Source organism: Diplotaxodon limnothrissa, linkage group LG17 (genome assembly GCF_057381915.1).
Source record: "Diplotaxodon limnothrissa isolate DT_005_m linkage group LG17, D_limnothrissa_male_GT1.1, whole genome shotgun sequence".
In the NCBI taxonomy this organism is placed as follows: Eukaryota; Metazoa; Chordata; class Actinopteri; order Cichliformes; family Cichlidae; genus Diplotaxodon; species Diplotaxodon limnothrissa.
The window spans coordinates 30,511,659-30,526,398 of NC_140612.1; the positions used below are offsets into that span (position 1 = coordinate 30,511,659).

The following is a 14,740-nucleotide window of genomic DNA, read 5'->3' on the forward strand; positions in this document are numbered from 1 at the left end:
CTAGACTTAAAAAGTCAATAGTTTTATAATTCCATAATCACACTGCCCAGAGCTGAAGGGTATAAAATTATATGGGTGAATTTCTCTTCCTCCCTAAGGCAAAGCCAACAACTACACAGCATTTTCAAAGCCTCCATCCGACCTCCTTCTCTCTCTATTCAATCATTTCTCCCACTTAGCCCACTCTAGCTTTCTTCTTTAACCCCCACTCCTACTTTAACTTCACTCATCTCTCTTCCATCTTTTCATCCACCCCCCCACCCACCCCTTCTTCTTTCTTGCTCATGGCTTCATTTAGCTGGTACCACTATCAAGGGAAATTTGCTAGATGGGGAGAGTCAATGGAGTGTAGCATATAGCTAGACATCAGCCTCAGGGAGGGTTTTCTACTGGAATCATCAACAATATTGCATAAGCTACACAATGGTCTAGAGGGAAATAGTAGTACATGGATGGATGGAAGAAATGGGGAGGGATGATGGAGGACTATTAGAGGATGTGGGTGTGAGAAAGTATATGGTGTGGTAAATTAACTTAGATATTGACATTCAAAACACACGCTGAAGATACATTTCTGAACTCGTGCATTAAGGGCATGCGTGTGATGCCACTGGTTCTTTTAACTCATCTGATTTAATGACACGTGCTCTGAGCAATGTTGTGTGTAGGAACCAAATACACACGGCTTGAAAGTTTGGGGTAACTCATAACTCGCACTTGTATTCGTTGAATGACCTTGTACAGTAAAAAGGAAATATAACCAAGACATTGACAGACATTTTTAGTAAAATAAACATTTTGTCCTTTAAACTTCACCTTCCTCAAAGAAATGCCCATCTGCAGCAGTCATAGCCTTGCAGACCTTTGGCATTTTGCTGAGGCATTCCAGAGAAATTTGACCCTATGTTTCCCAAAGCGTTTCTCACAAGTTGTATTAGTTTGACAGCTGCTTCTTACATACCATATAATCAAGTTGTCAACATCAATCGGGTTGTGTTCCAGTGACTGTGCAGGCCACACCATAACAGAGACAACAGCATTTGACTGTTTCCTCTTTAAGCAGTTTGGACCTGTGCTTTGGTTCAGTGTTCATTTCGCTGACCAGTAATTTTCGTCACCGAACTTTTATTTTTTGCCAAAAACAAGACGATAACTAAATAAAATGTAACTGACAATGACGTGTACTGACAAGTTTGTCAACAAATAAATATTTGATGAAAATTATCCTTGAGAGACGAGAGCCAATCAGGACTGAGTAAGTTCTAAATAATTTAGAAAGGTGGGACGAGTTTGGATGCATGCACATTATGCAATAAGGTTAGATGCGCCTATTTGATCAGCCCTTGAGAAACAATACAACTTAGAAACAAACGAAATCGAAAACTTGCTGTCAAAGTGACTGCTTTGGTCACTGTCCTCCTGTTTGGAAACTAGCACCCCCCACCCCAAGTCTATGTTTGTTCGACAATCAGAATCTTCATCTCCTAGTGGCCAGTCTCACATGGATTTGTCTTTGCAAGTTTGTCTTACATTCGCATCCCAAAGCCGGCATCAAGGAGCCACTTCTTCACTGTTCATGGTAAAACATGTGTCTTCTGGATACAAAGCTGCTTGTTGAGTAAGACCAGTAACTCTTTGTTTTCTCAAACAATACACTCTGATGTACTTTTCTTACTTGCTCAGTTGGTTCTCGCTCTGTTTTTTAACTGCTCTGTTACGAGAGTAGTATACTTCTTCTAAAATCTGGCAATTTACTACTTTGATCTTATTTTAAATGGGGGGAAAAAAGCTTTTGTTTCAAAAACAAAGACATTTAAGTGACCCCAGCCTTTTCAGCGGCAGTATAATTCTGCTTCTTTGTTCAGTGACGCAAATGAATGTTATGAACGTAGTGATTACAGACTTCCTGGGAAGAAGGTGAAGGGGAAGTGCAACACGCACAGTTAGAGTGGCATTATTTGATGTGCTTCAAATAATATTCACATAAAAATATCAGGCAGATAACATGTGCAGGAGGACCTTGATGAGTTGAGGCTCATCATTGCCACATGAATCATTATGGTGGCAGCGTACAGACTTGGAAAACAATGACTGCAGTTGTTTTGAATGATGAATGATGATAGCTGAAGCAATAGAATTTCCCAGTGATATTATTTGTTTTCAAAACATTTGTCTTCCAAAATCTATTTATGCTAAAAACTCATTACCTTAAGGTGAATACATCACAATGCTCGTATAATTCAATTTGACACAACCTGCTTTTAACTCTGCATTTAGAGTCTAATGCTTTCTGTGTATGCATTGTTTATACTTTTATGACTTGCCTAAAAAAAAAGGATCAACTATTATGACCAATTTCTTTATATTAAGTAGGTATTGTAAAAATATTTGTATAAATAAAATAATTAAATATGCTGAATTTTGTCATATTACTGCATAAAGGAGAGACATAAGAGTTGGGCAGTTTCTCCTGCATACCTGACCTCCAGATGCAGCACCAGCAGGCAACGGTCTGCAATATCTTGGAAGCCCCTGGACAGGTCGTTGAGGGTCTGGAGAATCTGCTCCCTGCTGCGTTCACTCTCTCCAACCACCTGGCTGTCTGTTGGGATCATAGAGATGTAGGAAGATGAGAACACACGATAGGCATAGAAAAACTCAATTATTGCAAACAGGAGCAGTTGAAGTGAGTAAAAGGACCATTGTAAATGGTTTCTGCATCCTGTGTTACAGCTATTTGAAAGGCGGTGTGCGTACACTCATTTAACAGGTGCTTTTTAAAACATAGGGGATGAGTCAAGTATTCCGTTAATGTGATTTAATGTCAAAATGTAAAATATGTGCAAAAAAAATAAATAAATGTGTACATTAACAAAGGCACTTGTCTTGCCTTTGTTACTTCATGCTTATTATATTTTGTGGAGATTACCTAGTTCTTATTGAAAAATAATGAATATATTTCTATAACTTTGAACATCACACATTGAACGTCTGCATGCTGGTCGACACACTGCACAGACAAAGGTTAAAACAGGGTTAATCAGTCAGAGATAAACAGTTTTTGAGGCTTTCAATTGTAAAATATGTTTTATTTTGCTCTTAACTGAGTACTATTGATTCACTATTATTGATTCACCCACTAATAGGGAAAACAACAAGTATGATAACCTGTTTAAAAGAGGATGATGTTAAAATAAGAACAAGAGCAAATGAGTTTACTGCACATATTGTATTGGTACCGCAATATATTGTTTTTATTTCACTTTATTGTACTGTGTTGATATTGTATTTGTATTGTTGTTGCAGTGAATTGTATTGTATTTTTACTGTGCTGCCCGTTCCCAGCACTCAAAACAAAACTGAATAAGTACTGTAAGTGGTGTTAAGGTTCAAAATTGAGGAGGGAGAGTACAAACCACTCTTGGTCCAGAAGCTCTTGGTCAAACAATGATTTTAATGAACACACGTGTGGGAAGACACTCTGTACGCAGACAGCCAGTAGTCCTCGACTTAATCAAAGCATGAACAGATATTTTATAGCATCAGGGTTTGATTTACTGACGCCCCTTCATGCGTCACAGATACATTTTATACATAGATTTATACAAGATGATCTTCTGGCTTTTACCCCAGAAGATCATCTTCTATTTTCATGGCTGGTACTTTCCGTTCTTGTCTTAAAGTGAATTGTTCCTCTTTCTTGCCGAGACATGACTAATCTCTCCTCTAAATAAATCTAACTAATGTGTGTGTATGTGTTGACCTCACATGCTCTTTGTGTCACCTCTTCACCTACTGTCTGTGTCTCGTCCTCAAATGCTCTTTCTCAATTCACCTGTTGCACTTCTGACCTTTCACCAGGACAGAGGCTCACTGAGACTATGTGTATGTCTTCTACTAAATAAATGTTTTAACCAAGAACCTCTACTAAAACCTTAATATAAAATGATCTGATATATAAGTGTTTTGTAAGCATGTATTGCAATTCCTTCTATGGCTCCAAGTCACTTGCACAATAGATTGTCCGAACATCGCGCCGAACAAAGCTTCCGACCCCCAATTAATTGACCGAGCTCCAACTCTTTAATAAGCACAGATATGCATTGTGTATAAAATAGTCATAACTGCTTAAGGCCTTCTTAAAGCTATCTGTTACATTGTTAAAGCCTCGTCTTAGCCTGCGGCTCAAAATAACTTCCACTTCTGCAAAACTCTCCAAGCCTATTTCCTGTCCTGTTACTTTTAGCCTTTCTGAAAGACACACTGTTTAACCCCTGAATGCAATATAAACTCCAGATTATATTATTAATGCAATGGTAATGATGACAATTATTTAACAATAGCAGTAAAATAATTTCCCTGCTCCACAGTGGGTAAATGGGTAACATATATGAGGAGAAATCATGCCATTTTAGCTTATATAGATTAGAAAATAACAACAAACTAATCTGATCAAAAAATGAAGGGACCACTCAATCAACACATATCACAAGTCAGTTAAACTTCGGGGACATCGATCTGTCCAGTTAAGAAGCATGAACCATTGTGAATCCATCTCAGCTGCTTTGGTGCAAATCAAAGTGACAAGAGGTGCACTGGAGAAGCAACAACAAGACAATCCCCAAAAAGGGAATGAATTTGCAGGTGGTGGCCACAGACCATTGCTTTCTTCTTATCCCTCCTGACCAGTTTTTCTCTAATTTCGGTTTTTGTCAGTGCCCTGTCACTGCTGGCAGCATTAGAGAGTAATTACAGCCAAGTCAGGTTGCTCATATAGTTTGTTTATTCCAGTCATGGCCCATCCATACCTAGGTCTACTTTGTCTCCCAGCACAGTCTCAAGAATGTGGGTGAGATAACAGGAGATGGGCTACATGGGTTACATAAGGACAGGTGGACAGGTCCATATTTGGCATCAACCCCACAGCAGGACTGGTATTTGCTCCTTAGTACAAGAAGCAACAGGAGGAGCACTGCTAGAACCTTACAAAATGACCTCCAGCAGGCTACTTGTGCATTGTACTAAACTAGAGTGTCACTCTTTTTACAAAGTTTTAAGGTTTGGAATCTGCTGAAAAGTCCTTGAAAGCTAGGGAAAGGCCTGCCAGCCCGTGGTGTTTTTCTTAAACTGCCCTTGAGCTCCCAAACATTGTCCTAAGATTGTTATTAATGTGTTGTTTTGTTACTCTGCAGTAATAAGCATGTATTCCATTCCATATTGACATTATCAAGTTCTGTAAATAACGTTAGCTCATATGGTACACACATTCGCAAACTCATTAGTTCAGCTTCACACACTTCCTGAGTCCTTCAGCATGTTCCTGTACTTTCTTCCCATTACTTGTGCTGAGGCAGCAAGAGCATGTGTCACTGCACTGCATTGTAAGCCACACAAAAGACCTGAGTGTGTGTGTGTGTGTGTGAAAGAGAGAGAACCAGAGAGCATGATGAGTGTATATAAATTCAGCTCAGCATAGATCAATGGCCATAAATTAACAAGGAGAGGAAAAGGAGAGAAATTGGCCCCGTCACTCATATGTAAGTCTATTTGGTCAATGAGGCGAGTGTGTGTGTGTGTGTGTGTGTGTGTGTGTGTGTGTGTGTGTGTGTGTGTGTCTCCATGAGAGGGTGTTGGTGTGTGTACAAAGAGTGACTGTTGAGCAGGAGAATGCAGGGGTCCACGATCGATGTGCTGCAGTCAAAACCAGCTCCCTAGTTATTCTTCCTGCCCTTCCGAAGGTCACACATGCATGCAAGCTGGTACACATGCATGCATACACACCGCTAAGAACAAAGAAGTTAATAATTAAATATGCTGAATTATGAATATGCAATTAAGTGATGATTATTCTTTCTTCTCCTTGACTCTTTTGAATTATACCACCAAAAAAGCCATGTCTACCTTAACTGTGTTCTCACTAGGCTACATATAGAACGTGTAAAAACAATCTCCAACTGCAATTTCTTCCTTTCAGAAGACTGCTTAGAAATGTATGTTTCAACACAGCCTGAGCTCTCTTAGACAAGCTTTCTTGTAGTTTCTGTAAGTGTTCTTCAGGAATAATTCTCTAGGCTTCTTGAAGTACATTCAAAGTTATTGTTTGGACTTTGTTCCAGTTTTGCTCTGTTCTTTGTTTTAGCTCTGGGGAGGCCAATCCATGACCAACAGTGTTCCACTGTGTTCTTTTGCACTGGAAGTGTATTTGGCATCTCTGTCATGCTGAAAATTGAAGCCACTACCAGTCAGATACTATTACATGATGGATCAAAAATATGACAGTACTGTTCTGTGTTTATAATTCCATCAATTTTGACAAGATCGCCAACATCACTGGCTGAAATGCATCCCAAAAACACGACTCCACTGTGTTTTACAGATGGCTGTAGACACTCATTGTTGTACTTCTCCTGACTTCTACCGCACATACCGAAGACAATTTGAAACCAAAATCTACAATTTGGATTCATTACTCTATAAGAACTGCTGGCACTGACTTTCAGTCCAGCCCTTACCTTAGCTTTCTCTCCCTCCTTCCTTTGTTAAGAATGGCTTCTTGACAGCCACCCTTAAACTAAGACCATGGCTGATGAGGCTTCAGTGAACAGTAGATAGACTGAAGGGCCAGATGCATCTCTCAGGTCCTATGTCAACTCTTTGCTGGAAATTTGCCTATTTCTTAAGAATCTTACATCACTTTAACATATTGCTAATCTGCTGTACTTTTCAAGCCTAAAACTTCTTTTGTTGGCATCCACTCATCTAGCTTCCTCAAATTTATTAAGGACACAAGACACATCTTGCTGGAATATATAAGTTTTTGGCTAATAGCGCTTTGGAAAACACCTTGTTGCAAAAAGATAATTCTATGTCTATTGATTGATTGATTGATTGCTTTATTGGCCATATGCAGGTTGCCCCGCAGAGGAATAGGACCCCCCCCCCCCCCCGACTTACACACACAACAAAGACATCACATGGGAATACAGTCGGAGATCGGCAGCGTTGCAGAGAAAACACTGAAAAATTACACAACAATGGGAAAAAGTACAAGAGGAAAAAAAGAGACCTCTTCTCACGCTGGGCACCTATGGGAGGACAGCATGAGAACAGGAAACAAAAAAAACTCCTCTGCACAGAGAGCACATTAATGTCCACATCACAACATTATTGTGTAGTCTAGTGTTTTTGCAACAAGATATTTAGTAACAAAGTGCCTAAAATGCAATTTAAAATTGTTTTATTTGCTAAGTTGACTGTTATGTGTAGAGAACAATGGTTCATCCCTTGTTGTTTGACTGAAAGAACACCATATTCATCTGAATATGGTATGGTACAAGGACTGGACTGTAAATTAATGAAAAAAGAGCCAATATATAAAAAAGTGTATGACCTCCAGAGAGTCCTCAAGAGCACTTAAAACTACAAACTTTCACTCCTTTAAAGCAAAATATAAAGAAATGAGGGGTGATGCAAGACTTTTGCACAATCCTATATTCTTGATTCTCTCTGTATACTTAAATCCAAAAAACTCTATTTTGCTTTGCATTGGTTGTGCTTTTGTGTCCTCCTCAGTGCACATTTTGTATGCATTGTAGTTACTTTAATTTTATCTCTGAGAAAATGAGAAAGCATTGCTCCGAGCAAACAGCAGTCAGGTATACGCCATGACCGTCCAATCAGAAAAGCAAACACGGTCAGGGCTGTGATGTGACATTGGTGACAGTTGCTCTTATGGCCTGTGTACCTGACATACAGAGATAACAGCTTGGAATTATGTTTCTTATTAAAGGTCTGCAAGTGATGAACGTTCTGGATGTATGAACTAACAGTATGGTTAGTTCAGCTAAAATAATTCTGGTGTACAGCCCCTACAGGCAGTTAATAGTAATAAATAATTATGTAGCATGGTAGACTTCTACTAAAAATGTATTTTTGTTACTTTGTTACTTTTACTTTGAATTGGCCTAAGAAACCAAAACCTGATTTCAGTAAGTGGACTACTTTACACATTAATTATGCTCAACTTTGTTTGTTTAAATGGCAATCAGCATCAGTGTTACTATATGTGATGACAATAATTTAATATTTAATAATCTATAATATCGAATTGCCCCTCACCCCGCAGGGGGTGGTTGTGGGGGGGGTCTTGTGGCTTAGATCTTCAGCTGAGAGATACCAATATTAATCTAGCTAAGAGTCAACGGAACAACAAACAAGATTGCTTTTAATGAAAGAAAAACATTGATTTCTCAAGAGAGTAGAGGATATTACATTAATTATTTTCACCTGATTGTGTGAAGCTGATGCTGTTCACACTCCCTGGTCAACTTTGAGATCATTAATAGATACAGAACCCACCATTAAAACACAATACTGTCTCCTAAAATAAAAAAGCACAATTTTAAGACAAAAACGTTTTAAAGCTTCTGCCAAAAGACTTAAATATAGACTAATTTTCTCTGAGTGCGTCTATCTCTTTCTCTCTCTGTAGTTACAGGTGCGAGAGAGCCAAAGCCTTGCGAATGCTCTGCCTGTGGGAGTATTTCCCACTAACTGTCTGTATATGTGCAGGAATTGACTTGGAGGCTTGTTTCCTCTCATGTGCATTACGCTCACTCACTCGCTCACTTTTCTGACAGCAGAAAAAAAGGCCTTACTGTGGCACACACTGCTGGAGGTCTCTCTGGGGGGTGTCTGTGAAAAACACACGACCAGAGACACACAAGCGTACGGACACGTACACAAAAACACACTCGGATTCTTGCCACCCCGAGCCTTGCGCTGCTTTGATGATGCGAGGGAGGCGTCGCAGCATGGGGGGCACCATTAGAGTCAGGAACAGACGGGCAAAGGGAGACGACTCATTTGTCCTGACTGACAACTTTCTTGGTCTATTTTTTCTTTTTCTGGTTGCCTTTTCCTCCAACTAAATTCCTATCTCTTATTTATGAGTTCTTGTGTGTGCATTATTAAATGTGAAGATATGTATTTGCATGTCATGCATCTACGTATGCGTTCATGTATAGGCATGCGTGCATGTGCTTTGTGCTTATCCAATTATTTTCAAATCTCATCTAAGGAAAACGTCTGTTGCTTGCCATCTGCAAAGGATGAGGGTGGCAGACATTAAGGGAGAAGATCAGTGATGTAATTCACACAGACACAGAATGCATGCGCCTACATAAACGGACAGTTCATCTTAACACAACCACTTAGACTCACTGCACCCACTGCCAATAAGAGCATAATCAACACATTAAGAAGAGGAATAACAGGACATGATATTTCCTGTGGAACTACACTCACTAAAGAGTTTATGAAAATCATATTTTTTTGTAAATCCACAGCATAGCATAGAAAAGAAAATGGAGTGAGATAAGCAAAGGACAGTATCCTGCAGGATTGGAGTGATGAATGATTCATAAATGACGTAAGAAAGGAGTTATTAATTATTTTGCTGCCTCTGGTATAGGACGAACATCTGCACACTGAGATCTAAACTTCGGTCCAGAGACAGAGATAGAGAAAAGGAGGGGCAGGAGAGAGAGATATAAAATAATGATGGTATTAAAAGATTTTGACGTCTGATGACATCTAATTGTGTCAAATGCTTTTAAAATGAGAAGGAATCAAAAGTTCATGCTTTAAATTTTTGACAGTAATAGTGAGGAGTGCTGTAATATTGACCAGAATACAATATTAGACTACTTAGCAGTTGGTTGGACTGGGAGAACAGTGGGTTTCCACTAATCAGATAGTGATTCGATCCCTGGCTCCTTCAATCCATCAAATTGTCCTTGGTCAAGATATTGAACACCAAGCAGTGAAGGGTGTGAGTATGTGTGAAATACAGGAAGCACTGTAAATGTAGCATGTGAGTGAACGGATGAATGTGGCTTACAGTTCAAAGCACTTTGAGTGGTCAATAAGAGTAGAAAGGAGTTATATAAAAATGTAGCCAATTACTGAAGAGCATCACCACCATCTCCCACTTAAACTACCCCCCCAGGTCTCTGCAGTGAATAAGAATGTTTTCTCAGTCAAGTTCCCTTGTTAAATGAAGTCAAGAAAAATACTGCTAAAGGGGAAAGACCTGCACTCACCATAGTTAAGGTGAGCCACTGAGATGAGAAGGAGCCTCCTCCTATAGGGAGACCACATGATTACTGCCTAGAAACCCTGCAGGCTAGATTAGAAAGGTCTGTATCTACGCCTACCTAATGATGTCCAGACTTCCAACATTAAGACACACTTTTGTGCACAACCATATACCGCATTGCTCGAGAAGACTGACCAACAGAAGATTTAACAAGGCTGTCAAATACAGTGGCTCATTTTAGGTATTTTACTTGGGCCTAAGATACAGTGGTCAAACCAATCAGAAGACAGGGAACATCATTTAAAGAGGTTTGTCTTAAACGGAGGACGAACTGAGGGGACAAATAAGAACTATTTTTTAAAAGTCAGTCATGCTAAGCTATTCAAATTGAGTCCAAGAGCAAAAACGTGGAGCTGGAAATTAGCACAACAAAAAAAAAAAAAAAAAAAAAAAAAAGGAAATTAGCATAACAGGTCTACTTAACAAACCAAGTCAAGAAGAAAAAGTGATTGGCATTGCTTCTCAGCCGTGTGTGCATGTGTGTGTTGTCAGGTAAATATTGTCAGAATGGATTAGATGGCCAGTGCTGCAACCAGATGGGCGATAAGACCGTTTCTGTGGACACCTCCACAGACAGTCTGTCAACACACATACACACATAGCCCTTATTACCGACACACACATGCAAGCTTACTTCAGACATCTTCTGACACACAGAGATATTCAAAGATGCTTAAATCTGCAAGTATGCGCACTAAATCTAATCTACATCAGGATAAATATGTTACAGGAAAGCATCATTGCCGTAGCTAACTGCAGGGACACTACTGATATGTTAGCCAAGCTTTGTAGTAAAAGGTACAGTTTAACTCTGCATATTTTTAACCATTTTTTCATAGAGCATGCTGTCCATTTGTGTAAACAGCCTCTATTAATAAATATAGGTTGAACAGGGGCTGAGAAGTAGCTTCAGCAGTTCACTATGTAATAATATGCAAATTAGCCACGTGCCTATGTTACTGATGCTAGTTGGTCATGAGGAGGTGACTGAAGTGAGCTAGTCTCATGAGATTTCTGGTGGTAATATTCAGGTGAAGAGTGAAATATATGAACATAAATGAGTTTATTTTAATTTTATTTTCATCGAAACAAGCTCTGGACTAATACAGTCGCCGAAAAATTGAGGTAATATTGTATATGGGAATAATTGTTCCAACCTTAATGGCATGTAATCACACATCCAGTCGAATTAAGCCTCAGGAAAAGCGATGCAAGCAAACCACTGCAGAGATTACTAAGCCGTGGACAAACTCTACCAGATCCTTAGCACTTGGACAAAAAGGAAGAACCTTCACTCTTGCTGGATAAGGAAGAAAGAAGGAAAGACAGAAAGAAAGAAAAGCCAAGAAGGAATGAAGCAGGAATGCAAGAAAGAGAAATGAAATAAAGAAAAAGCAAAAACAGGGAGAGGAAAATGAGTTGTTCATACCTGACTGCTTCTGTAATATAAAATCCAATTTGGAGAGGCATAGACGTGAGGCGGGGTGGGGGATGAGATAAGGTGGGGTCTTTTTTCCCCTGCTGTACCCTTGTCCCATCTCATACAGTGCACGGCTATGTACACACACGCGTGCGCGCGCACACTCTCACACAATGCACCCTTACCATCACACACGTAGTCCGTCATCAGCTCACCAAACACTAAATAATGAACAATACGGAGGCTGTCCCAGCATGATAAGTGACTGCCCTATCCTTCCCATTAGTGCCACCCGCCAGAATTAATGATAATTATGTCACGTCCCTTCCCGTACTTTTATTGAATTCTTATCTATGAATAGACGAAGGAAGCTAGCGTCAGAGTGAGAAGGAAGGGAAGATACTGCACTGACAAAGTTGAGTCTAAATAAGAATATTTCTCATTTAATTACTTTATTTCTAAAAGAAAAAGATGCGATATGGAAGGGCAAAATAAGTGCAAGTTCAATGAGCAATCAGAGGACTGAAGCCAGGGAGTTGTGACAATGGCTGATAAAGGTTGAAACCCTCTCTATGCCTACAAGAAAGGTGAATAATTTACCTCAGCTCTGCCGGAAGCCCCAAGATACCACAGTGAACACAGCTTAGTTTCTCAGAAGTACTGCAACACAATAACTGGAAATGTGAAGGCTGTAAAAGGTGACAAAAGCTCTAGATACTTTTAATCTTAAAATGTGGTTATTATGTTGTTTAATCTCAGTCAGCATAACAGATAAATAAATCCTTAGTAACAAAAAAATCAATAAAATGGATATCAAATATGCAGTTGTCTTATTTTTTTCTGGAAATTAAACATCTTTTATACAAAGGGAATTTGTCATCTCCTCGAGACTGATAATAATATTACACCAATCAAACTCAACAAGTGCAGCTTGATGACATCTTTAATAATGTTACTACTGCTTGAGGCTGACAATGTAAAGTCTGGAGTCTGTTTATGATTTAGGGAAAAGCTTTTATGCACATTTAATGCACATTTATTGTATAAACACTTCATAGGAAACACCAGATCAATGCTGTTCAGGGCCCCTGTTTGTTGTCAAACAGCCTGACGTCTTTTTTGGTGTGGATTCCACTGGATGCTAAAAACATTCCTTTGAGATAATAATCCATGCTGACATTATTGTACTGCAAGATTTTTTGCTGCACATCAATACATCAATATGGAAGGGGATTTTGCTGGATTCTGTGATGTAATGGGGAAGCCACTGAAGTCCACTGCACTCATTGTAATGCTCCTAAAACCAGTTAGACAAAACCAGGCAGACATTATCAATTTGAAAGTAGTCATTAAAAGATGGTAAACTGCAGCCATCAAGACCCTGAAGCGCCACGGGAAAAAAATCCATGTATTCTTATACTGCTGCATTCAGCATGGCCTGTTGACACATGCCAAGCTGGGTCCATGGATTCAAGCTGTTGATGCCAAACTGTGACCCTACTGGACTATTTGCATCCCTCAGCACAAATCAAGATACAGACCAAGCTATGCTTTTGTGTGCGCCCTGAGCAGACTTGTTCTTGACTGACAGAACTGGAAGCCATTGTAATCGCTTTAAAGTGAGATCTGCTGTGCATTGTGAGAAGATGGCCTACCCTTTCTGTATATTTGCCTCTGCATGACCTCTCTCTTCAACAACGCATTTCTATTTGCTAATTTCTGTCTGCTTTTTTGCACCAAGCAGCCCATTTGTCACTGTTAGTTCTTTTTCAATGTTTAAAGTGTTTAATAACTAAAACTCCTGACTGGAATATGCAGGATTTCTATGATTTAGACTTCTGTTCCACTACTGCCTAAGTGGGTAATTGCATGAACAAGCAGGTGTTCATGTATTTCTAAAGTGGGAGTACTAATGGGAGCACTAACTCGCTGACTGCCATTAAATGTTGCTAACAAAAAAAGATTTGGACTTGAAGAGGAATATTATAAGATGCTAGAATTTAATCTTGGCGATTAAACATTGACATGTGACAACAGGGATTAGAAAAAAACACAACTAATGATAAGTGATTAATAAGATCTACATAAACTCTTTGCTGGTTGGAAACACACACACAGACTCTTCATTCTTTTATCAGTGATTAATGATACAAAAGTGATGACTGAGCAGGGAATGTAGGAAATGCTTTCATGAGTCCTGATTAGGCCAGGCGTTTATGCGCCCACACTTACAGAAGCACAACCAAAGATAATGAGTGTGTGTGTAAAGTGCTCTTTGACAACTCCAGTAGGGAAGGTAATGAGTGTGTGATAATACACTCAAACAAGAATTTAATGAGGCACAGGTACGAAGTGTTGCTACAAAAGCACAGAACGCAAAGATGAGGAAAATTCATCTATCTCTGATTGTAATCCTACTGTACATAAACCATCCAGACAATGCGTTCAATCTCTATGCATTCTGATCAATAAATACCTAATAACCCAAGGCACTGGAGGCAGCATCTTTAGGAATACAAACCGGTGTTTTAATTTAGCACCGTACTGCAATATATCAAACATCAAAGGGTGTACAATGACAAAGATGCATATTTAGAGTGCTTGTATAGTTATTTCTATACTAAGCCTTTACATTTCTGTCAACTGCTGTGTGCCACATTATATAATAGATAATCATATTTCAATTTCAGGAAAAAACTAAAGATAAATACAGAGAGACACGCCATGTCCTTTCATATAATATGGCTTCTTTCATTTTTTTCAAGGTCAACATTTGATCTTGAGTGCTAACAATGAAGATCAAGCTCAAATGTTTTGCCAACCTTGGAACTCATATCTTCCAAGGCCCAGTATATTTGTTGTGAAGTAAATATTGTGCAGCACATCCACTTAATATATGTTTGCCCCACCCTAAAAGCCCAGATTCACTCCCTGTGGTATGTTTGGTTCCGTTCAAATTCACTTATTTATTTTATTTATATTAATTTCTTGACATATAATTACAGTTTTATTGACTTTTTGTAAAGTTCAACAAATCCACTCGTTTCTATTTTAATTATGTTAAATCTTTATCTATATATATCATTATCTCAGCACTGACCAAAAATAATTTGGATTCTGATATTTGCCGTAAATTGAACAGCCTTGGGGAGAAGGGTTCA

The 14,740-nt window shown here is 39.0% G+C and overlaps 1 protein-coding gene across 1 annotated transcript in view; it reads right to left on the reverse strand.

Moving 5' to 3' along the window:
* exoc4 (exocyst complex component 4) overlaps window positions 1–14,740 on the reverse strand; it is a 149,826-nt gene that overhangs the window by 22,668 nt on the left and 112,418 nt on the right. The window contains exon 17 of the mRNA XM_085376089.1: window positions 2,479–2,602. Coding sequence (XP_085232215.1) covers window positions 2,479–2,602 — 124 coding nt within the window. The remainder of the gene's footprint in view (window positions 1–2,478; window positions 2,603–14,740) is intronic.